Source organism: Bos indicus, chromosome 7 (assembly GCF_029378745.1).
Source record: "Bos indicus isolate NIAB-ARS_2022 breed Sahiwal x Tharparkar chromosome 7, NIAB-ARS_B.indTharparkar_mat_pri_1.0, whole genome shotgun sequence".
NCBI classification, from domain to species: domain Eukaryota; kingdom Metazoa; phylum Chordata; class Mammalia; order Artiodactyla; family Bovidae; genus Bos; species Bos indicus.
In genome coordinates, this window is record NC_091766.1 from 19,044,242 (window position 1) to 19,065,993 (window position 21,752).

General features: G+C 50.7%; 1 protein-coding gene across 6 annotated transcripts; it reads left to right on the forward strand.

The window, feature by feature from the left end:
• Positions 1 to 786: 786 nt before the first annotated feature.
• Positions 787 to 21,384, forward strand: PLIN3 (perilipin 3). 6 transcript variants are annotated; one of them, XM_070793056.1, is made up of 8 exons: positions 787 to 905; positions 4,031 to 4,112; positions 8,744 to 8,942; positions 9,102 to 9,184; positions 10,328 to 10,625; positions 15,185 to 15,384; positions 16,670 to 16,795; positions 20,562 to 21,384. In XM_070793056.1, the coding sequence occupies exons 2-8, from the start codon at positions 4,047 to 4,049 to the stop codon at positions 20,904 to 20,906; spliced, it is 1,317 nt and encodes a 438-aa protein (XP_070649157.1). In that variant the 5' UTR covers positions 787 to 905; positions 4,031 to 4,046; the 3' UTR covers positions 20,907 to 21,384. The 6 variants fall into 6 exon arrangements, with proteins under 6 accessions (XP_070649157.1, XP_019819973.2, XP_070649161.1 ...); XM_019964414.2 differs by having other exon boundaries at positions 20,565 to 21,384; XM_070793057.1 differs by lacking the exon at positions 787 to 905 and adding an exon at positions 1,489 to 1,643.
• Positions 21,385 to 21,752: the final 368 nt, after the last annotated feature.

Here is a 21,752-nt window from a genome sequence, read left to right on the forward strand (position 1 = left end):
TTGGATCTCCTTGCAGTCCAAGGGACTCTCAAGAGTCTTCTCCAACACCACAGTTCAAAAGCATCAATTCTTCGGCGCTCAGCTTTCTTCACAGTCCAACTCTCACATCCATACATGACCACTGGGAAAACCATAGCCTTGACTAAACGGACCTTTGTTGGCAAAGTAATGTCTCTGCTTTTGAATATGCTATCTAGGTTGGTCATAACTTTTCTTCCAAGGAGTAAGCGTCTTTTAATTTCATGGCTGCAGTCACCATCTGCAGTGATTTTGGAGCCCCCAAAAATAAAGTCTGACACTGTTTCCACTGTTTCCCCATATATTTCCCATGAAGTCATGGGACCGGATGCCATGATCTTCGTACTCAGCTGTAAGATGAGGTGATAGATGGGCACACAGTGTTGTGAGGATTGAGTGGCACGATACAGGTCAGGGCAAGTTGCTCATAATGCTAGATGGGGCCGGCTCCATCACCCTCGTTCGGAGGTCGGGATGGAGTGGTGGCGCCTGACCAAAGGAGGCCTCACGCAATGATCTCTCAGTTCTCACAGCCTCGATTGGGTAAGGACAGGGGACCCTAGGATCATCTCCCATCGCCGAGTTCCCAGGGTCCCAGACGGGGAGGGGGCTCTCCCGGGCTGGCTCTGGGGTCGTACGGGTGTCGCCAACTGGCTGCACAGTCGGGAGGGCGCCCTTTCCTGGACTTCACTTGTGGCTCCAACGTCCCAAGCCGGGCGAGGGGCGTGGCCTGGCGGCAGGCGGCCCCCAACCAGATTGGTCCTCCGACCCGTCACTCCCGGGCGCCCGCCCCGAAGTATAAACGCTGGTCTTGGTCCGGCCCAGGACGGTTTTGGAGCTGGCTTTGAAGTAGTGGCAGCTGCGCCCCTGACGTCCCGCTGATCGCGGTGAGAGGCGAGGGGCCCCGACTGAGGTGGGGGTGGGGTCCGCTGAGTCCTGGGGTGCCCTAAGGGAGGTAGGGACAGGGAGGGCCTTCCTGGGGACTCTGCTCGTCTCCGCGGCCTGGGGAGGGGGTCTCCAGCCTGGGCTGAGCACTCTTCCCTCCCCAGAAAAATTCAACTTCTGGAACAGGCTTAGACTTTCAGACTTTGTTCTCTCAATATCTAGGACTTTGGCGGGGGGGAGGCGCACGAAAGAACACCCTAGAAGTGGCAGCATGGGGCGGGGGGCTAAGTCCCCCGTCCCAAACCACATCCTCCTGCATTGCTGACGCACTTTGGAGACAAGCCGCAGCCCATTCCGCGTAGAAATTCCCCCCCAACCCCCACCAGGGGAGCAGTCCCTCTGCCTAGCAAAGCCCCTTCCTCTCCAAATGGTTTTGGCGCCTGGGGACTTGGCCCCTCCCTTGCCCTCCTTCTGGCACCCCAGCTGACCCTGGGAGGGTCTGGGGCCAATCCCGCCTCCTTTTCCTGGGTGGGTGTGGCCAGTGGATTGCACAAAGTGGCGGTGGGAAGGCCTACCCCTTATCTGAGTCCTTGGGACGTTTGTAAAACCGGAGCCGAGGCTTGGGTTCCTTCTCTGGAGAACTCTGGAAGTTGGATCTGAGCATATCCTGCTTGCAGTTGGACGGCTGCGTGACTCCAGTCTCAGCCAGTTCTTGCTCTCACAGCTGAGGCCCGCTGCAGGCAGGTTGCTGACCCCCAAGGACTCTTATGGGGGAGGGGGGTGTGATATCTGCAATGGCCGTTCTTGGTTAAACCAGTTCCAGAAGGACTGGATGGACAAAACGGATGGGAAGGAGGACCTGTGTGCTGTCCAGGTGAACTCAGGCTCAGGGGAAGGGGAGGGGAAGAACAGGAGTCAGATGATGATCACCAGGGGTGGATGCGCCTCCTCGCCCCACTTCCCGGGTGGGGGACCTTTGTACCAAGCAGAAGCTCAATCCTGGCTGGTTTCACCAGTTTCTGTGTGGCAGACAGAGTGGTGTGAAATGGACCCGTTTACTGAGCGCCTGCTACGTGCCAGGTCCCAAGCTGAGTGAGCACGTGCAGTCTCTCCTCCAATCCGCAGGGACTCTGTGCTAGGAATGGTTACCCCCATTTCATAGATGTGGGAAATGAGGCTCCAAGAAGGGGTGTTGCCTTCCTAAGCTCCCACAGCTAGCAAGTTGTAGAGCCGGGATTAGAACCCAGTTTGGACAACCAGAACTGGTGCTCTCAAAACATTGGTTTGCTGGGTTCCATTCGTGTGTCTGCATGTGCACGCTAAGTCACTTCAGTCACGTACAGCTCTTCGTGACCCCCATGGACTGTAGCCCGCCCGGCTCCTCTGTTCATGGGATTCTCCAGGCAGGAGTACTGAAGTGGGTTGCCATTTCCTCCTCCAGGGGATCTTCCCAAACCAGGGTTCGAACCCTCCTCTCTTATGTCTCCTGCCTTGGCAGGCAGGGTCTTTACCACTTCCCAGATTCTGGGAAGCCTGGGTTCCACTTAGGGAATGGCAAACACAATGTCTGGAAGAAAATGCTCAGACTCGAGGTCAGGGGTTCACCAGAGGCTTCTAGAATGACCTTGGGGGTCATTCATTGTGGGGAGACTTCTTTGGCAGTCCAGTGGTTAAGATTCTGAGTTTCCACTGCAGGGGGGGTCACAGGTTTGATCCCTGGTCAGGGAACATGCAGTGTGGTATGACCAAAAAAAAAAAAAAAAAAGCACGTGGGGAACCAGCCTTAAGGAAGGTTTAGCCCCATTTTACAGATAAGAGGACTGAGGTTATCAGGTTATGAGGTTATCGGTTACGAGGTTATCAGCTCCTTGCCCACTTGCCCAGCATAGGTGGGGCTGGGACTCCTGAAATGTAATCTGACAAGGCTCTAGGTTTTCCACCTGGCCAGGAAAGTGGAGCACCTGTGGCTGCTGCTGTCTTGCCTGCAAATGTGTGCATTAGATTCACCCAGGGAACCTCTCTTGATTTCCCCACGTCCCTGAGACTGACATGAGGGACATGCACTGGGGCCAGGCATGTTCTTTCTAGCTTTTTTCTTTTAACGTTAATTTTTTTTTGAACAGATAATATTATCTACTTGGCTCACAAGTCAGAGGCTTGCCCCAGCTACACGATCTTTCTTCCTGTGTCTCTTTAAAGATTTATAAGCAAATACTTTAGCCCCACTCACACCTTTGGTCTCTTAACAATATCTTGTGTTAGTTGCTCAGTAGTGTCTGACTCTTTTGCGACCCCAGGGACTGTAGCCCGCCAGGCTCCTCTGTCCATGGATTCTCCAGGCAAGAATACTAGAGAGGGTAGCCATTCCCTTTTCCACGGCATCTTCCCAGACGTGGGCTGTGTCAATTATGTGTAAGTTTTACAGTCTTCAGCCACTGCCCTGGGCTACCATTGTTATCTATCTTTATTGCCCTTCTTTTTAGCAACACAGGTACACACGTCTCTGTCCACGTGGCAGTACCAGTATGGGACTGTCCCCGCAGTGAGGTTTCTGGGTCAAAGGGAAGGTGTCTTGAAACCCAGTAGTAACTGACAACTTGCAACTCCAGGGGTTTTGCACCATAATATTGATAGAGGTGGGGCTTCCCAGGTGACTCAGCAGTAAAGAATCCATATGCCAGCGCTAGAGGTTTGATCCCTGGGTGGGGAAGACCCCCTGGAGAAGGAAATGGCAACCCACTCCAGTATTCTTGCCTGGGAAATCCCACGGACAGAGGAGCCTGGTGGGCAACAGTCCACAGGGTCACAAAGAGTCAGACACAACTGAGTGACTAAACAGCTGATACAGGTGAGCCCTTGGAGGGCTGTGCGCAGACCTCGCCCTTTAAGCTGTGGCCCCAAGACCAGCTGCTTGAGCAGCAGCTGGGAGCTTGTTGGAAATGCAGACTTCTGACCTGATGAATCAGCACCATTTTGAACAGGCTCACAAGTGCATGTAATTGATCTAGAGGCAGAGTTCTAGGAAATGGTGGGGGTGGGGGAGCCCTGAGGGCAGGTGTGAACTCGGACTTGCCCATGGAGGGAAGCGAGGAGCCGGCTGTACCCTGACTAGTCCTTCTGCTCACAGTGCGTGCTTCTGAGAAATGTCTGCTGACGAGACTGAAGCCACTGCCAGCACCCAGGTGACGGCAGAGGAACCGGTACAGCAGGTGAGGAAGGCCTGGGATCTGTGGGAGGAGCCTTCCCACACGCGAGCCTTGGCAGGAGGCTGCTCGCAGCACAGGGGGATCCAGAGACACCCTTCCAAGTGGGTCGAGTTCTAGACCCTAGCAGGTTCCCCATTAACAGGCAAAGGTGGGAGAACTGGGGGATCCCAGGGCTCTTGGGAGAACAGGGGTGCAGCTCTGTTTGAACTGCCTGGCTCCCCCAGGCAGATCTTTCCTGTCTCTGCAGGTTCTCTTAGAGTCCTCCTTCTAAGAAAGTCAGTTTCTAATTCCACTTCTGCTTCCCAGTTTAAATAAAATTCCCCTTGCTACATTTTTTTTTTTTGACCATGCCAGGACTCTTAGGATCTTAGTTCCCCAACCGGGGATCGAACCCGAGCCCTCAGCAGTGAACGCTAGGCGTCCTAACCACTGAACTGCCAGGGAGTTCCCCAAAGTCCCTTTTAATAAACAATTTTTTAAAAATAGAAAGTGAAAGTGAAGTCGCTCAGTCGTGTCCGACTCTTGGCGACCCCATGGATTGTAGCCCGTCAGGCTTCTCCGTCCTTGGGGTTTTCCAGGCAAGAATACTGGAGTGGGGTGCCGTTTCCTTCTCCAGGAGATCTTCCCGACCCAGGGATTGAACCCAGGTCTCCTGCATTGTAGGCAGACGCTTTACCATCTTAGCCACCAGGGTAGAGGTATCATTCACATACCGTAATTGGAGAAGGAAATGGCAGCCCACTCCAGTGTTCTTGCCTGGAGAATTCCATGGAAAGAGGAGCCTGATGGGCTACAGTCTGTGGGGTCTCAAAGATTCTGACACGACTAAGTGACTAACACATGCGCACACATACCATAAAATTCATCCTTATGAGGACTTCCCTGGCAGTCCAGTGGTTAAGACTCTGCATGCCCACTGCAGGGGGCATAGGTTCAATCCCTGGTGGGGGAACCAAGATCTCACATGCCACATAACAAGGCCAAAAAAAAAAAGATGATGAAGCATTTTTTAAAAGTTTAGCCTTATGAAGAGTACTACTCAATGATTTTTAGTAAACTACCCATATGCAGCCGTCACCACCACACTGGACATTTTTCATCTCCCCCCAGAAGAGACCCTGTACCCACCAGCAGTCACTCCTCATTTCTCTTTCCTGGGAACCCCTTATCTAGGTTCTGTCTCTACTGATTTGCCTGTTTTGGACATTTCATATAAATGGAGACGCACGCTACAATATCCTTTTGTATCTCGCTTCTCTTACTGAGCGTTATCTGCTTGAGGTCCCTCTCTGTTGTACGGATAGCATCTGTTGGTGCTCTGTCCCCTTACTTTTTTAAAAATGAATTTTTATTGGAGTATTCTGACTTCCCTGGTGGCTCTGTGTAAAGAACCCTCCTGCCAATGCAGGATGCAAGAGACGAGGGTTCGATCCCTAGGTTGGGAAGATCCCCTGGAGAAGGAAATGACAACCCACTCCAGTATTCTTGCCTGGAGAATCCTATAGACAGAGGAGCCTGATGGGCTACAGTCCATGGGATCACAAAAGAATCAGACATGACTTAAGGACTAAACAACAGCATCAGTTGACTTTTATTTATTAATACAATTAATAATATAATTTATTAATACAATGTTCATTTCTGCTATACAGCAAGGTGAGTCAGTTATACGTATATCTACTGTTTTTTAGAGTCTATTTTCATAGGTGATTACAGAATATTGAGTAGAATTCTCTGTGCTATATAGTAGGTCCTTATTAATTTTCTCATTCCTTTTTAAAAATTACGGTAAAATACACATAACATAAAAATATACTATTTTACCTGTTTTGAAGTGTGCAGGTCAGTGTCATTAAGTACATTCACAGTGTACAACCATCATCACTGTCTTATTCCAGAACTCTTTCCTCACCCCAAATCGAAACCCCACACCCACTAATAGTCAGGCCCATTCCCCTCTCCCCCAGCCCCTGACAACCACTAACCTGCTTCCTGCCGATGGATTTACCAAGTGGACATCTTGTAGAAGTAAAATAAGTAGAATCATGTTTATAAAAGTAGAACCCTCTGGGACTTCCCTGGTGGTCTCAGGACTTTGTGCTTCCACTGTAGAGGGTGAGGATTGGATCCCTGGTCACGGAGTTGAGATGCCACAAGGCACAGCCAAAAAAGAAGTAGAATCTTCTACGTTAGGTACCACATAAGTGGAACCGTATAGTATTTGTCCTTCCGTGTCTCGCTTATTTCACCAAATATAATGTCCTCAAGGTTCACCCGTGTTGTATCAGAATTTCCTTTTAAGGCCGAATCCTATCCCACTGTGTGCACGGAGCACAGGACACTCGGCTTGCTTCCACGTTTTAGCTGTTGTGAATAAAGCTTCTTTGACCATGGGTATACAGATGTCTCTTTGAGATTCTGTTTTCAGTGCTTTCGTCTATATACCCAGAAGTGGAACCGCTGGGTCATATGGCAATTCCATTTTTAGTTACTTAAGGATCACCATAATGTTGTCCGTAGGGGCGGCATCATTTTTCTTTCCCGCTAATAGCACACAAGGGCTTCAATTTCTCCACATTCCTACCATCACTTATTAATATCTGTTCACTTGATAGTAGCCATCACAGTGAGTGTGGGGTGTGAGGTGGTATCTCATTGTAGTTTTGACTTGAATTTTCCTAACGACTTGTGATATGGAGAGTCTTTTGTGCCTGTTAGCCCTTCGAAGGCTGTGTGTGTGGGGGGGCTTTTCTCTAGCTGTGGCGAGCGGGGCCTACAGTTCATTGCAGTGTGGGGGCTTCTCATCGTGGTGGCTTCTCTTGTGGAGCACGGGCTTTAGGACGCAGGGCTCGATAGTTTTGGGTCCCGGGCTCGAGCACAGGCGATACAGTTGTGGCGCACAGGCTTGGTTGCTCCGTGGCATGTGGGATCTTCCCGGCCCAGGGATGGAACCTGTACCTCTTGCATTGGCAGGTGAATTCTTTACCACTGAGCCACCAGGGAAGTCCTTGGAGGCTATGAATTTTTAAAAACATGCTTTCTACCACATTTTCTGTATCCATTCACGAATTCACAGACATTTGGATTTTTTCCATTTCTTGGCCATTGTGAATAGTGCTGGTGAGAACATTCATGTACAAGTCTTATGTGGACATGTGTTTTCCTGTCTCTAGAATCATAGGAGCAGCATTGCTGGATTTTGTGGTAACTTTGTGATTAACTTCTGAGGAGACCTCCTGGGCAAACGCTGAAGGAGGACTGCCTGAGTCCAAGGTCCAGCTTTCCCATTGGCTAATTTTGGGGCCTCGGATGACTTACTTAGCTTCTTCTTGCCTCAGTTTACCTGTCTGTAAAATTGGAATAGTACTCCCAATCCTGGGACTGGCGATTGCACAGATTCTACAGGTAGAACCTATGAGACTTAAGTCTTCTGTATGCGTCTTCTCACGGGTCACCTTTGCAACTCCTTTAGGACAGAAATGACTTCTCATTTTATGGGTCAGGAAACTGAGGCTCACAAGGCCTGTCTGACTACTCAGTTCTGCTCTTGTAGGTTAAGAATGGCTACATTCAATACGTAAATGAATGGGAATAGCCATGTGCCAATAAAACTTTATTTACAAAAACCAGGTAGCATGGAATATCATACCATGAAACAATGAGGCACTGACATGCAGTGCAGTGTGGACGAAACTTGAAAGTATGTTCAGTGAGGGAAACCAGGCACAGAAGGACAGATACTGTCTGATCCCACTCACAAGAGCTCCTTAGAGGAGTCAAATCCATAGAGACACGTAGGTGGTGGGGCCAGGGGCTAAGAGAGGGGAGTCAGTGTTTAAAGGGAACAGAGTTTCAGTTTAAGAAGCTGAGAATCTGGAGACAGATGCTGGCAACGGTTGCACAACAATGTACGTGTACTTAATGCCACTGAGCTGTGCACGTAATTATTTAAATGGTAAGTTTTATGTGTATTTGACCACAATTTTTAAAAAAAGGAGTGAAGCACCAGCACATGCTACTACATGGAGGAACTTTGACAATGACACTGAGTGTAAGAGGCCGGACACAAAAGGCCACGTGTGATTCCATTTTTTTGTGAGGTGTCCTGAACAGGCAGCAGTCCACAGAGACAGAAAGTGGATTCATGGTTCCCAGGGGCTGGTAGGCAAGGGTGTGACAGTCAATGACAACAAGTTTCTTTTGAGAGCGATCAATACGTTCTGAAATTAAGACAGTGAGAGTTACACAGCCTTGTGAACAAATGCACTAAAACCCTCTGAATCGTGCATTTCAAAATGGTGAAATTCTATGACGTATGAACCAGATTTCAATAATGCTGTTAGGAAAAAAAAAGGCAAAAGGAAAAGCAAGTAGTGGGCTGGCCCTGGGGGTGGGACGGGGGGCATAGTTCACTGACATCAGTTTTAGACCTGAGCTCCAGGACAGTGGATTCTCATGTCTCGTCACTGCCTGGCACACCATGGGTGTCAAGGTCATGTTCAGACAAGTGGGGTGCCGGGCCAAGATAGAGGAAGCGCCTGGCGGAACCAGGGAGTGCCTGGCTTGTGCAACCGAGTGAGTGCAGAGGGAGGGGAGGCAAGCCACGTCCCCGGCCTGAGCCTCCCTGCCCACAGCCCAGTGTGGTGGACCGCGTGGCCGGCATGCCCCTCATCAGCTCCACCTGCAACATGGTGACCGCCGCCTACACGTCCACCAAGGAGAGCTACCCCCACGTCAAGACTGTCTGCGACGCGGCCGAGAAGGGGGTGAAGACCCTCACGGCTGCTGCGGTCAGTGGGGCCCAGCCCATCCTGTCTAAGCTGGAACCCCAGCGTGAGTGAAGCATGGGAGCCCATGGACCGTCCACTCTGGCCTATTTCCGGGTGGGGGAGGCGGGGTGGTGTCTGTGGACCCTCCCAGAGCCCCTGAGGGATGTACGTGCGCAGTAACCATCAGCTGTCTATTGCCCCCACCCCACGCCCACCCCCACAGTCACCTCGGCCAGTGAATACGCCCACAGGGGGCTGGACAAACTGGAGGAGAATCTGCCCATCCTGCAGCAGCCGCCGGAGAAGGTGACTAACCCCCTCCATGAGGGGTGGGGTGGGGAGGATGCTCCACTAAGACTGGGGGCCTAGCTGGGTATGGGGTCTGTGGTCTCAGCTTAACCCATAGCAGACAAATGTGACCGCATTTATTCTCCCACCCTCTCTCCATTGAGCAGCTGGAGGAACATTCTGAACACCAGCCAGATATGCCCAAAGCCCCCTAGGGTCTTCCACCTTGCCTAGAGAAAAAGCCAGAGTGTTTCTGGTGGTCCCACCTGATCTGACTCCACCGCCTCCCGACCCTCTACGCCCACCTCAGTTGCTCCATTCTGTCCGTGCTGGCCTCCGTCCTCCAGTTCAGTCACATTAGTGCCCACATGTACGGGACAGGGTGATGGATACAGAGCCCTTGCCTTCGTGGAACTTTCATCTTGGGGAGGCAGGGGAAAGCAGAGACAGTGAACACACCCATCTCAGAGCTGCCTCAGGACCTTTGCACGTGCCGTTCCTTCTCTGGACCAGGCTGCCCGGTCTCTGAACTTTCTCGGCACATGTTCTTTCTCGGCACCATCCAGTGTGGAAACCAACAACCATATGTGGGTGTTGGGCCCTTAGAAGGTGGCCAGTATGACTGAGGAACTCAGTTACTCATTTTAATTATTTAAAATGTTATTTTTATTTAATCTACTTTCTTTGGATTTTTTGATGTGGACCATCTTTAAAGTTTTTATTGAATTTGTTAGTATTGCTTCTATTTTATGATTTGGTTTTCTGGCCCCAAGGCATGTAGACAGACTAGATTAGGATCCACTATAATGGCCTCATTTTACCTTAATTACTACCTTAAAGTTCTCATCACTAAATACGGTCACATTTTGAAGTCCTGGGGGCTTCAGTACCCTTTAGCCCATAACACCATGGGAAGAAGTGGAGGCCCAGAGAGGTCGAGTGATTTGCCTGAGGATACACAGCTAGGATATATCAAGCCAAGGACTCTAACTGGGCCATCCAGCCCCAGAGCATGTGATCTTAACTGCTTTCACCCTTCAGGGTCACCCGGGAGCTGGAGCTCCTCCCTTCAGCCCACCCCTTGTAGAGGTTGGGGCACAGGGGTCGGGGCACCCAGGTACAAAGGGAGGATAGAGATGCTGACGCTGGTCCTTCTTGTAGGTCCTGGCAGACACCAAGGAGCTTGTGTCGTCCAAGGTGTCAGGGGCCCGACAGGCTGTGTCCAGCACAGTGTCCAGTGCCAAGGACACTGTGGCCTCCCGAGTCACCGAGGCAGTGGACGTCACCCGGGGTGCTGTGCAGAGCGGCGTAGACTTGACCAAGTCCATGGTGACCAGCGGTGTCCACTCAGTTGTGGGCTCCCGTGTCGGCCAGATGGTGCTGAGCGGGGTGGACACAGTGCTGGGCAAGTCGGAGGAGTGGGTGGACAACCACCTGCCCATGACGGACGCTGAGCTCGGTGAGTGCAGGCCTTGACTCTGGGGCCCCTCCCCAGACCATCTGATATGGGTCCCTCCCAGCCACCTGGAGTCTGTCCCTCACAGGCTGTCATCTGGTCCCTGCCGCTTCTCCCCATCTGTCTTAGCCCACCTCAGTCAGCTTGGTTCCTCTGCCCTGGTGCATGGTATCTGTCCTCCCTGAAGCAGCCTCCAGAGGGCGCCTGTGAGCACTCAAGTCAGGCCCCTCCTCTCCCCGCAGCCCTCCAGGGCTCCCATCTCCCTGTGGGTAACAGCCTCAATCCTCCTGGAAGCTCCGTTGTACTTACCCACCTGCCCTCATTCATTCTGCTCCAGGCTCACTGGCCTCCTTGCCCATCCTTGACCATGTTCCCAGACCGGGGCCTTTGCACTGGCCTTTTCTTCTACCAGGAACCCTTACATGACATCTAGATGGCTCGTTCCCTTCCACCTCCAGCTTTGTGCTCACATGCCACACACCCCCCGCACCCCTCATAAGACCTCTAAAATCACACCATTCCTTGTTCATACTGTGTCCTGAAACCTCCCCCTTCTTGGCTCTAATTTTTCTCTAGTCATCAATTCCACAAAGCAGAAGCTGTGTCCCCTGTCTGGTGCCCAGCAGGTGCTCAAGTCCCCGAATAAAATCACTGAAACTCTTCTCTATCATTCCACCCATACCCAGGCATCTATCTGTTCAAACCCTGAGCACCGGTTATATGCCAAACCTGCTTCCAGGTTCTAGGGATATGTCAGTGAACAAAGTTCTGCCCTCATGGAACCTTAAGGGTATAGCAATGAGATTAAAGGAGATGTTGCCCTGAGGTATATGAAGCTGTGCTGATGTCTGAGCAGAGAGACCAGGGGACAACATGGTGCCTGATGTGTGTGGGAGGAGCAGGGAGGCGGCATGTGTGGCTGGAGCAGAGTGAGCCTGGGAGAGAGAGGGAAGAGGGAAGGGCAGCAAGGGTACCGGAGCAGATTGTGAAGGGCCTTGTGAGCCATGGGAGGACTTGGTCTTTTACCCCTAGGGAAATGGGAACCCTGGAAGACTGTGAGCAGAGGGGGTGGGGCCTGACTCAGTGTTCACAGGCGCCCTCTGGTGGCTACTGTGGGAAAGACACCGGGGGTGGGAAGCGAAGGAGACAGGTTCAGGTGACCCTGCTGGTCTAGGTGAGCTGTGATGGGGCTGGACCAGATGGTGGCAGGAATAAACCCGGGGTGAAAGAGGTGAGACAAAGCGGCCAGTCCTACTCGTGGTTTCATATAACTATGGCTCGTGGAGTTGGCCTTGGCCCTGCGTTCAAGGCACAGCCATCCTTTGCACACCGTGATGGGAACTTCCAGCCGTACCAGTATTGCACACACTAGTGCCCATGGCAACAAGGGTCCCCGAGGGCCACGTGTACCCAGACACCACGCTCCATCCAGGGGGAGCAGGGCCAATGATCTCAGGCCCTGCAGCTCCTGGGTTGAGGGTCTCATGTCACTTGGCCTTTGAGTTTTCAAAACTTTACCCTGCATCTCTTGAAGGAAGGGATCCGGCTGATGTCGTCCATCTTGCACACCAAGCGCAGTGCCTGCTGGCCCCTCCTAGTGCTCAGACAGAGTAAGATGCAGCTGTGAGTCTTGGTCAGCAGAAGGCAGGGGAAGATGCAGAGTTTGCAGGGAGGCAGGTTGTGAGCCAGGCCTGGGAGCCACTTCAGAGAACAGATCTATCTGACCAGCTTTGATTTTCTTTCTTTTGTGTCCATCTGCTAAGGATGAACAGCTTCCCTGGTGGCTCAGTGGTAAAGAGTTCGCCTACCAATGCAGGAGACGTGGGTTGGATCCGTGGGTGGGGAAGATCCCTTGGAGGAAGGATCGGCAACCAGCTCCACTAATCTGGCCTGGGGAATCCCATGGACAAAGGAACCTGGCAGGCTACAGTCCAGGGGATCACAAGGAGTCGGACACGACTTCGTGAATAAACAACAGCAACTAAGGATGAAATCATTGTGCCGAGAGGGGCTTCAGGTGCTGGGGGGTCTGTGAGTTAAGGTGCCATGTTATAGCTGGGACGCTACTCATGGGCTTCTGCCAGAACAGCCCTGCTCCCCCCATCTCCTGGGTCTCCCCTTTGCCAAGGCCACCTGCCCCCTCCAGGGGCCCTGCCGGCTTGCTCCCACATGCCTGGACTCTACCAGACAGTTCAGTTCAGTTGCTCAGTCGTGTCTGACCCTCTGTGACCCCGTGGCCTGCAGCACACCAGGCTTCCCTGTCTGTCGCCAACTCCTAGAGCTTGCTCAAACTCATGTCCATCAAGTTGGTGATACTATCCAACCATCTCATCCTCTGTTGTCCCCTTCGCCTGCCCTCAATCTTTCCCCACATCAGGTCTTTTCCAATGAGTCATTTCTCATTGGTCTTTTCCAATGAGTCAGTTGTCAGACAGCCTTGGCCTAAATAACGAAGCTGCTTTCACTTCCGAGGGCAGAGCTGCAGGGTTCCCAGAGGGCCATGGAGAAGCTGTGACCAGTAGCCTGGGTTCAGAATGTTGTTGGTTTGGATTTGGCCTTTACAGACTTGCCTTTGGTCAGGAGAATGGGGCAGGTTTGTTTTTCCCAAGAGGCTGACTTTTGCTTTTGTTGCTTTTAAATGTCCCGGGTGTTTAGTACTTTTGTTCAGTCATTTGTTTTATACATTGTATAATCCTTTTTTGGGAAGTTTAAAAAATTTTATTGGAATATAGTTGATTTACAATGTTGTGGTAGTTTCAAGTATACAGCAAAGTAATTCCATTTTACATACGTATATGAATATATTCTTTTTTAGATTCTTTTCCATTAGAGGAAAAGAATATATTACAGGATATTGAGTATAGTTCCCTTTGCTATAGAGTAGGTCCTTGTTGTCTTTCTCATTTAGTTTTTACTTTTATTTACTTTTTAAAAAATGATTTATTTATTTTATTCGGCTGCTCTGGGTCTTAGTTGCAGAATGCAGAACACACCTTCAGTTTTTGTTGTGGCAGGCAGGATCTTTAGTTGCAGCGGGTGAACTCTCGGTTGTGGTATGTGGGATCCAGTCCCCTGACCAGGGATTGAACCTGGGCTCCCTGCATTGGGAGCTTGGAGTCTGGACCACTGGACCACCAGGGGGGTTCCTTTTTTTTTTTTAAGTATAACTTTTTTTCAGGGGACCACATTTTCTTGACAGGCCAGGTGGTAAATAATTTGGGCTTTTTTGGGCCATACACCCTCTGTTCCAACTATGCAACTCTGCCATTGTAGCACAGAAGTGTAGTCAGTAGGTAAATGAAGGGGTATGACTACATGTCAAAAAAATTTTGTTGACGAAAGTAGGTGGCATTCAGCCCAGGGGCTGTATTTGCAGACCCTGCTATAGGGCATTTCAAATCCAGATAAGGTTACTTACAAAACTCAAACTTTAAGAGCTACTATATTAAAGTCTACAGGGAGCAGAATAAGATAGGATCAAACTATCAAGACAGATGGATTTCCATTCCTGTTACCTTGTAACTTTACGAGTATTTTCTGGACTAGACAGTCCTAACTTTTCCTTAACTGCTGTGAAGATGGTTCTCTTGTGGCTCAGACTTCTCATGGAGAGTCAAGTATCGTGGTTAAGAACATGGGGCCTGGCGTCAGATCTTGACTTGTGGAGCCCCAGCTGTGTGACCTTCGGCAAGTCAATTAATCTCTCTGAGCCCCAGTTTCCCCACCTGTAAAAATGGGATGACGGCGCTTCCCTATTAGAAGTGTTAAGATTTTTTTTTTTAGAACTGTTAAGATTTAATAAGAATACATGTGAGGAATTTGCCTAGTGGTCCAGTAGTTAATAATCCGGGCTCCCAGTGTAGGGGGCACGGGTTTGATTCCTGGTCGGGGAACTAAGATTCCCGAATGCCACACAGCATGGCCAGAAAAAAAAAGACAAAACAGAAAGCATGCAGAGTGCCTAGAACCTTGTAAAAGATTGACCACTATTAATATATGCTAGGACCTGTACAGGCAGCATTGGCCAACTCTTTTTGTAAAGGATCAGATAATGAACGTATTTTTTAAAATATTTATTTGGTTGTACGGGGTCTTAGTTGCAGCACACGAGATCTTTAGTTGAGGCATGCAAACTCTTGGTTGCAACGTGTTGGATCTAGTTCCCTGACCAGGGATCGAATCCAGGCCCCCTGCACTGGGCGCAGAGTCTTAGCCACTGGACCAACCAGGAATTCCCAGACAATATTTTAATCTCTGCAGGCTAAGAGGCCACATACTCTGCCACTATAGTTTGAAAGCTGCTGTAGACAGCGTATAACGAACATGAACAATTGTATTCACGGGTTGGATCATATAAAACTGGAGGCAGGACAGATACAGTCCAAGGGTCGTAGTTTTCAGACCCTCACATTAGTCTAAGGCCTCTTAATCCCAGGATATTTGGCCCCCATCCTACCCATTTCACAGATGAGGTAAAAGCCAAGGCAGGGAGATCCTTTTACACTTGCAGACCGGGGCATAAACTCTGCCTTCACCACGCTTCTCCTGCCTCCCCACCGCAGCCCGCCTCGCCACATCCCTTGAGGGCTTCGACATCGCCTCGGTGGCCCAGCAGCGCCAGGAGCAGAGCTACTTCGTGCGTCTGGGCTCCCTGTCGGAGAGGCTGCGCCAGCGGGCCTACGAACACTCTCTGGGCAAACTGCAGAACACCAGGCAGAGGGCACAGGAGGCCCTGCACCAGCTGTCACAGACGCTTATCCTGGTGAGGTCCATGGTGAGACGGTTTGGTGGCGAGGGCAGTGGTAAGCAGCATATGCACCAGTGAGCCCGCCCCAAGCCTGCTGGTTTACTCCTCCCCATTCTGCATATCTGCTTGGGCCGGCTCATGCGGTTGCAGTCCTGGTTGAGTTTGCTGGGGCTGCTGTAACAAGTACCCCAAACTGGGCAGCTTAAACAACACACATTCATTGCCTCACAGTTCTAGGGGCTGAGAGTTCAAGATCCAGATGTCAGCAGGGTTGGTTCTTTCTGAGGCCTCGCTCCTTGGTGTGTGGATGCTGTCTTCTCCCTGTGTCCTCACCTGGTCATCCCACCATGGGTCTGTGTCCTAACATCCCCCTTTTAAAAACATTTCATTCGTTTATTTTCTTTTTGGCCACGCTGTGCGTCATACAGAAGCTTAGTTCCCTCCCCGACCAGCAATTGAACCTGTGCGCGCCGCAGTGGAGCCTCAGAGTCTTAATCACTGCGCCACCAGGGAAGTCCACCTGACAGCCCCTTTTCATTTAAGGACACCAGTCATACAAAAACGTTGTCGTCGTTCAGTTGCTAAGTCATGTCCGACTCTTTGTAACCCCATGGACTCTAGCATACCAGGCTTCCCTGTCCTTCACTATCTCCCAGTGTTTGCTCAGATTCATGTCCATTGAGTCGATGATGCTATGCAACCATCTCATGTTCTGTGACCTCAACCTTTCCCAGCGTCGAGGTCTTTTCCATTGAGTCGGCTCTTCAATCAGGTGGCCAAAGTATTGGAGCTTCAGCATCAGCATCAGTCCTTCCAATGAATATTCAGGGTTGATTTTGTTTAAGATTGACTGGTTTGATCTCCTTGCAGCCCAAGGGACTCTCAAGAGTCTTCTGCAACACATTTCGAAGGCATCAGTTCTTCAGCACTCAGCCTTTTTTATGGTCCAACTCTCACATCTATACATGACTACTGGAAAAACCATAGCTTTGACTATATAGACCTTTGTTGGCAAAGAGATGTCTCTGCTTTTTAATATGCTGTTTAGATTTGTCATAGCCTTTCTTCCAAGGAGCAAGCATCTTTTAGGTCCACCCTAATGATCTCATTTTAGCTTAATCACTTCTTTGAAGACCTGTCTTCAAATGAAGTCATAGCCTAAGGTCCTAGGGTTCAGGGCTCCAACCCCCTGGGTTCCCTGTGGATTCTTGCCTCTTCCAGCATTCCTGTGGACCCCCAGGGGCTCTGCCAGCTTCATTCAAGCCCTGAGGCAGCCACCATCTATCTCCCTCTGCCCCAGATGGAAACCATCAAGCAGGGCGTCGATCAGAAGCTGGTGGAGGGTCAGGAGAAACTACACCAGATGTGGCTTGGCTGGAACCAGAAGCAGCTGCAGGGCCCGGAGGAGAACGCGGCCAAGCCAGAGGTACCCACCGGGGGTGGCACTGGGTGCTTGGGGCCCTGGCTCGCCTCTCCACACGCTTTCCCCAGCCTCTCTTCCCATTAACTGCCTTCAGGACCTGATGACAACTCCTCCAGGATGCCTGCCTGGATTTCTACTCTTGGGTGCGCATATTGCTTCTGAACCACAGGGCACTTGATTGGGATGGGTCTCTACCTGCTGAATTCTAAGCCATGCTCCATTTTCTTGAGTCCTGACTCCTCAGGCTTCCCAGGTGACTCAGTGATAAAAGAATCTACCTGCCAATGCAGGAGGTGCAGGAGACGCTGGTTCAATCCCTGGGTCGGGAAGATCCCCAGGAAGAGGAAATGGCAATCCACTCCAGTATTTTTGCCTGGAAAATCCCATGAACAGAGGCGCTTGGCCGACTACAGTCCATAGGGTCACAGAGTCAGACACGACCGAGCGACTGACTCCTCTCCCCCATCCCAGGGTCCCATGACATCCTTCATATTTACCCGCCAGGCTCCTCACGACAGCTCCTCACTAACACGCTCTGGCCCCTCCAGTCTATGGCAAGCGCTGGTCTCTTGAATGAGCCCTGACTTTGCCACCTGTGCTGTCACTCACGGAGAAGGCGATGGCACCCCACTCCAGTGTTCTTGCCTGGAGAATCCCAGGGACGGGGGAGCCTGGTGGGCTGCTGTCTATGGGGTCGCACAGAGTCGGACACGACTGAAGCGACTCAGCAGCAGCAGCAGGTGTCACTCATCCATGCTTTCACTGAGTTGCTGCCTTAAACAATCCTCGTGCCTCATTCTGAACCATAGCCTCTCTGTGTTAGGGACTCTTTTGATATCCTAGCACTGTAGGTTCTCAGCCTAACCTCGCTGGGCCTCAATTTCCCCATCTGTGAATGGGGTGCGGGACCATCTGCAGGGTCATTGAGGTGAAATGCACATACGTGTTTATAGCAGTGTTTGAGTCACAACATTCACAAAGGGGAACAACCCAGATGTCCACCAGCAGGTGACACATCACAACATGTGGTCCTTCCACACACGGGAGCATCACTTGGCTGCGAAAGGAGGGGAGCCTGACACTCACTACCATGTGGGTGCACCCTGAGAACACGATGCTGAGAGATGCAGACACAGAAGGACACACAGGGTGGGGCTTCATTGATGGGAAACGTCCAGCACAGGCCGATCTGTTGACACAGAGAGTGGATGAGTGGTTGTTGGGAGCTGGGAGAGGGGTAAGTAGGGATGGAGTTTCTTTTTCTTTCTGTGTTTTTATTTTTTTATTTTTTGGTTAAGCCAGGAGGCTTATGAGATCTTAGTTCCCTGACCAGGGATCAAACCTGTGCCCCTGGCAGTGACAGCTCAGAGTCCTAACCATTGGACCGCTAAGGAATCCCCCCCTTTTTTTTTGGAGTTTCTTTTGGGCTGATGGAATGTTCTGAAATTAGATAGAAGGGCTGGTTGCACTACCTGGTGAATGTACTATAAAAAAAAAAAATCACTGAATTTTTCACTTAAAAGCATGAGTTTCCTGGTATAAGAGTTACTTTACATACACACACACACATTGACACATAAGGCACGCAGTGTTTAAAAAATGATATTTCTAAAGATATTGTGAGTATCTCTGTAAAACTGTTGCGCATTCAGACCCTAACCACTTAAAACCATCTTCCCCAACCCCCCAACTGCTGAAGAGAAAATAGATATTGATCCTGGCAGCACCTCCTGGCCAGGTTCAAAGCCAGAGTCCTCAGCTGACCAGGCTCAGGACAGTCTAGGGTCCCTACCTGCTTTGATTTCCTCCCCAGACTCAGGAATTTTCGAGGACTCTTATCTCAACCATGGTCTCCCCCACTGCTTACAGCTTCGGCCTCAAAAGTTCTTCCAGACCTTCTCATTTAAAAAAAAAAAAACAAAACACTTTTTTAAAAACGAATTTATTGAGGTGTAAAATTCAGTATCTTGTACTTTAAAAGAGTTTTGAGGGAATTCCCTGGTGGTCCAGTGTGTTAAGGACTCAGGACTTTCACTGCTGTGGCCTCGGTTCAATCCCTGGTTCAGGGAACTAAGATCCCACATACTGTACGGTGAGACCAGAATTAAAGAAGTTTTGAGATATAATTCGCATACTGTACAACTGACCCATTTAAAGTGTACAATTTATTGGTTTTTAGTATATTCATGGGTTGTGTGACTATCACCTGTGTTAATGATTCAGAGCATTCCCATCACCCCAAGAGGAGACTGTCTCCCTAGTATCATAACAGCCCATTTCTATCTTCCTCCATGCCCTGGAAACTGCAAATGTACTTTGTCCCTATGGATGTTTCTTATCAATAGAATCATACACCATGTGGCCATCTGTGTCTGGCTTCAAGGTCCATCCACGTGGCAGCAAGTGTCAGGGCTGCACCCCTTCATATGGCGCAAGAACGTGGCGGCGTGCGAATGAACCACATTTTGTGTCCCCGTTTGCCAGCAGATGGGCATTTGGGTTGTTTCCGCTTTCGGCGGCTGTGAATAACACCCCTTTGAGCATTTGTGTACCAGTCTTGGCACAGACATGCGTTTTCTTTTCTCTCGGGCGGAAGTCTAGGGGGTGGAATTGCTGAGTCAAGTGCGCACTTAGGCTTACAGCTTACCATTTTGAGGAACTGTCAGAACGTCTCCCAGAGTGACTGCTGCGCTCCAGTATATGAGGGTTCCAATTTCTTCCCATCCTCACCAGTGCCTGTTCGATCTTTTTTTTTTTTCAAATTTATTTGGCTGTTCCAGGCCTTTGTTGTGGCACTCAGGACCTTGAGTTGCAACATTCAGGATCTAGTTCCCTGACCAGGAATGGAACAGGGACCCCATGCATTGGGAGCATAGAGCCTTAACCACTGGGCCACCAGGGAAGTCCCATATATGTCTTTTTTTTAAACGGTTTTTTTTTTTGTCTTTTGGCTGTGCTGGGTGTTTGTTGTTGCACAGACTTTCCCTAGTTGCAGCAAGTGGGAGCTATTCTTTCTCTTGGTGCACAGGGCTCTTTCTGAGGTGGCTTCTTTTGTTGCAGAGCACAGGCTCCGGGGTGCACGGGCTTGGTTGCCCCGAGGCACATGGGAACCTTCCCAGACCAGGGATCGAACCTGTGTCCCCTGCTTTAGCAGGCAGATTCTTAACCACTGGACCACCAGGGAAGCCCCCATGTCTGTCTTTTACCCAAATCATCCTAGTGTGGGTGACGTGTGTCTCATCGTGGGTTTGAGCCACATTTCCCTGATGTCTGATGAGGTTGAACATCTTCTCATGTGCTTATTGTTCTGCGTATCTTCTTTGAAAATATCTCTGTGCCTGTTTTTCAATTTGACTGGCAATTACCTGGCACGGTTTGAAACTCGAAGCACTGGTATTCTGAGCCTCCATGCCCTGGGGAAAGGCTTTCCCCAAGGCGGGTGGAATACCCCCATTTCCTCTTTCCTGGTCTTTGGGGCCTGTTGTTGTGGTTCAGTCGTGTCAAAAGTCATGTCTGACTCTTTGTCACCCTTTGTCACCCTGTGGACTCTAGCCTTCCAGGCTCCTCTGTCCATGGGATTTTCTCAGGCAAGAATACTGCAGTGGGTTGCCATTTCCTTCTCCAGGGGATCTTCCCGAACCAGGGATCGAACCCACATCTCCTGCATTGACAGGTGGAATCCTTACCGCTGAGCCACCTGGGAAGCCCCTTGAGTCCTATTACCCCCAAAGCAAAGGGTGATGTCATGCCCCTACCCGCCCCTTCTCAGCAGGTCGAGTCTCAGACACTCGCCATGTTCCGTGACATCACCCAGCAGCTCCAGACCACCTGTGCCTCGCTGGGCTCCGGCCTCCAGGGTCTGCCTGCCCACATCAAGGACCAGGCGCTACAGGCTCGCCAGCAGGTAGAGGACCTCCAAGCCACCTTCTCTGGCATCCACTCCTTCCAGGATCTCTCCAGCAGCGTCCTGACACGGAGCCGCGAGCAGGTGGCCAGGGCCCGAGAGGCCCTGGACCACTTGGTGGAGTATGTGGCCCAGAACACACCCATCATGTGGCTGGTGGGCCCCTTCGCCCCCGGAATCGTCGAGAAAGCCCCAGAAAAGAAGAAATAGGAGAGGCTGGAGGAGGGCTCAGAGGGCTCTGGCCTTCTCCGAGGGGCTGGCAAGTGACAGGGGACCCCTTACTGGGAACGCACCTCAGGAAGCTGAGGTTCTCAAATCTGACCTGTCCCTCATCCTCTCCATGCTTGGAGGAAGCATGTCCTGAGCATCACATCCGTCATTAGGACAAGAGTTCTAGGGAAAAAAAATTTTTTTTTCTAGAGGGTTCCAAATTTTTTTTCTTCCTTAAAAACCAGGAATATAGTTCTTACATCCCACACCCTTTTTCTACATTGAGGCCCCTGGGTATCAGCCTGAAGCTAGTGGACTTGGACCTCTGGGAGGTGAGCCTCTTGTGGGTGAGGTGGGGCCAGGGCAGCTGACACTCAGTCTGGAGCAGGAGGGGGCTCAGGCCTGCCCAGCGAGCCCTGGGTGCGGGAGGCTTCAGTGTTGCCTTAATAAATTTTACCTGCAAAGTCCAGGCCTCATATATATGTGTATATGTGTGTGTGTGGTTTTTTTATTTTTCAGCAGCTGAACAACTCTGGAGTCTCTGTATGGCCTTCTTGGGCTGTGGGGGTCTTTCATCTTCCCCCCACTCACCTGCCAGAGTCTTGCCCCGGTTGTTACGTCCCAGGCAGCCAGAGGAAGGGAGAAGCCCACCGCTTTTCCTTTACTGGGCCTTCCCAGGCGTGTCGGGGAACTTTGTGACCCCCGAAAGATGCTGATGACTTGATTTCTCACATGGCAAAGGAGACTTTACAAATGGGATTCAATTAACACATTAGTTACCAGACATATTAATATGTCTTTTTTCACCTGAACATTATCGACTGGAGACGTATCAGTATGTTTTTA

What these genes read in the sequence shown, in the direction of transcription:
- PLIN3 (XM_070793056.1), top strand. Translation starts at nt 4,047, where the DNA reads ATGTCTGCTGACGAGACTGAAGCCACTGCCAGCACCCAGGTGACGGCA. An exon ending in CATGACGGACGCTGAGCTCG is followed by an intron (nt 10,626 to 15,184) that starts GTGAGTGCAGGC and finishes TCCCCACCGCAG; the next exon opens with CCCGCCTCGCCACATCCCTT. An exon ending in AGAACGCGGCCAAGCCAGAG is followed by an intron (nt 16,796 to 20,561) that starts GTACCCACCGGG and finishes GCCCCTTCTCAG; the next exon opens with CAGGTCGAGTCTCAGACACT.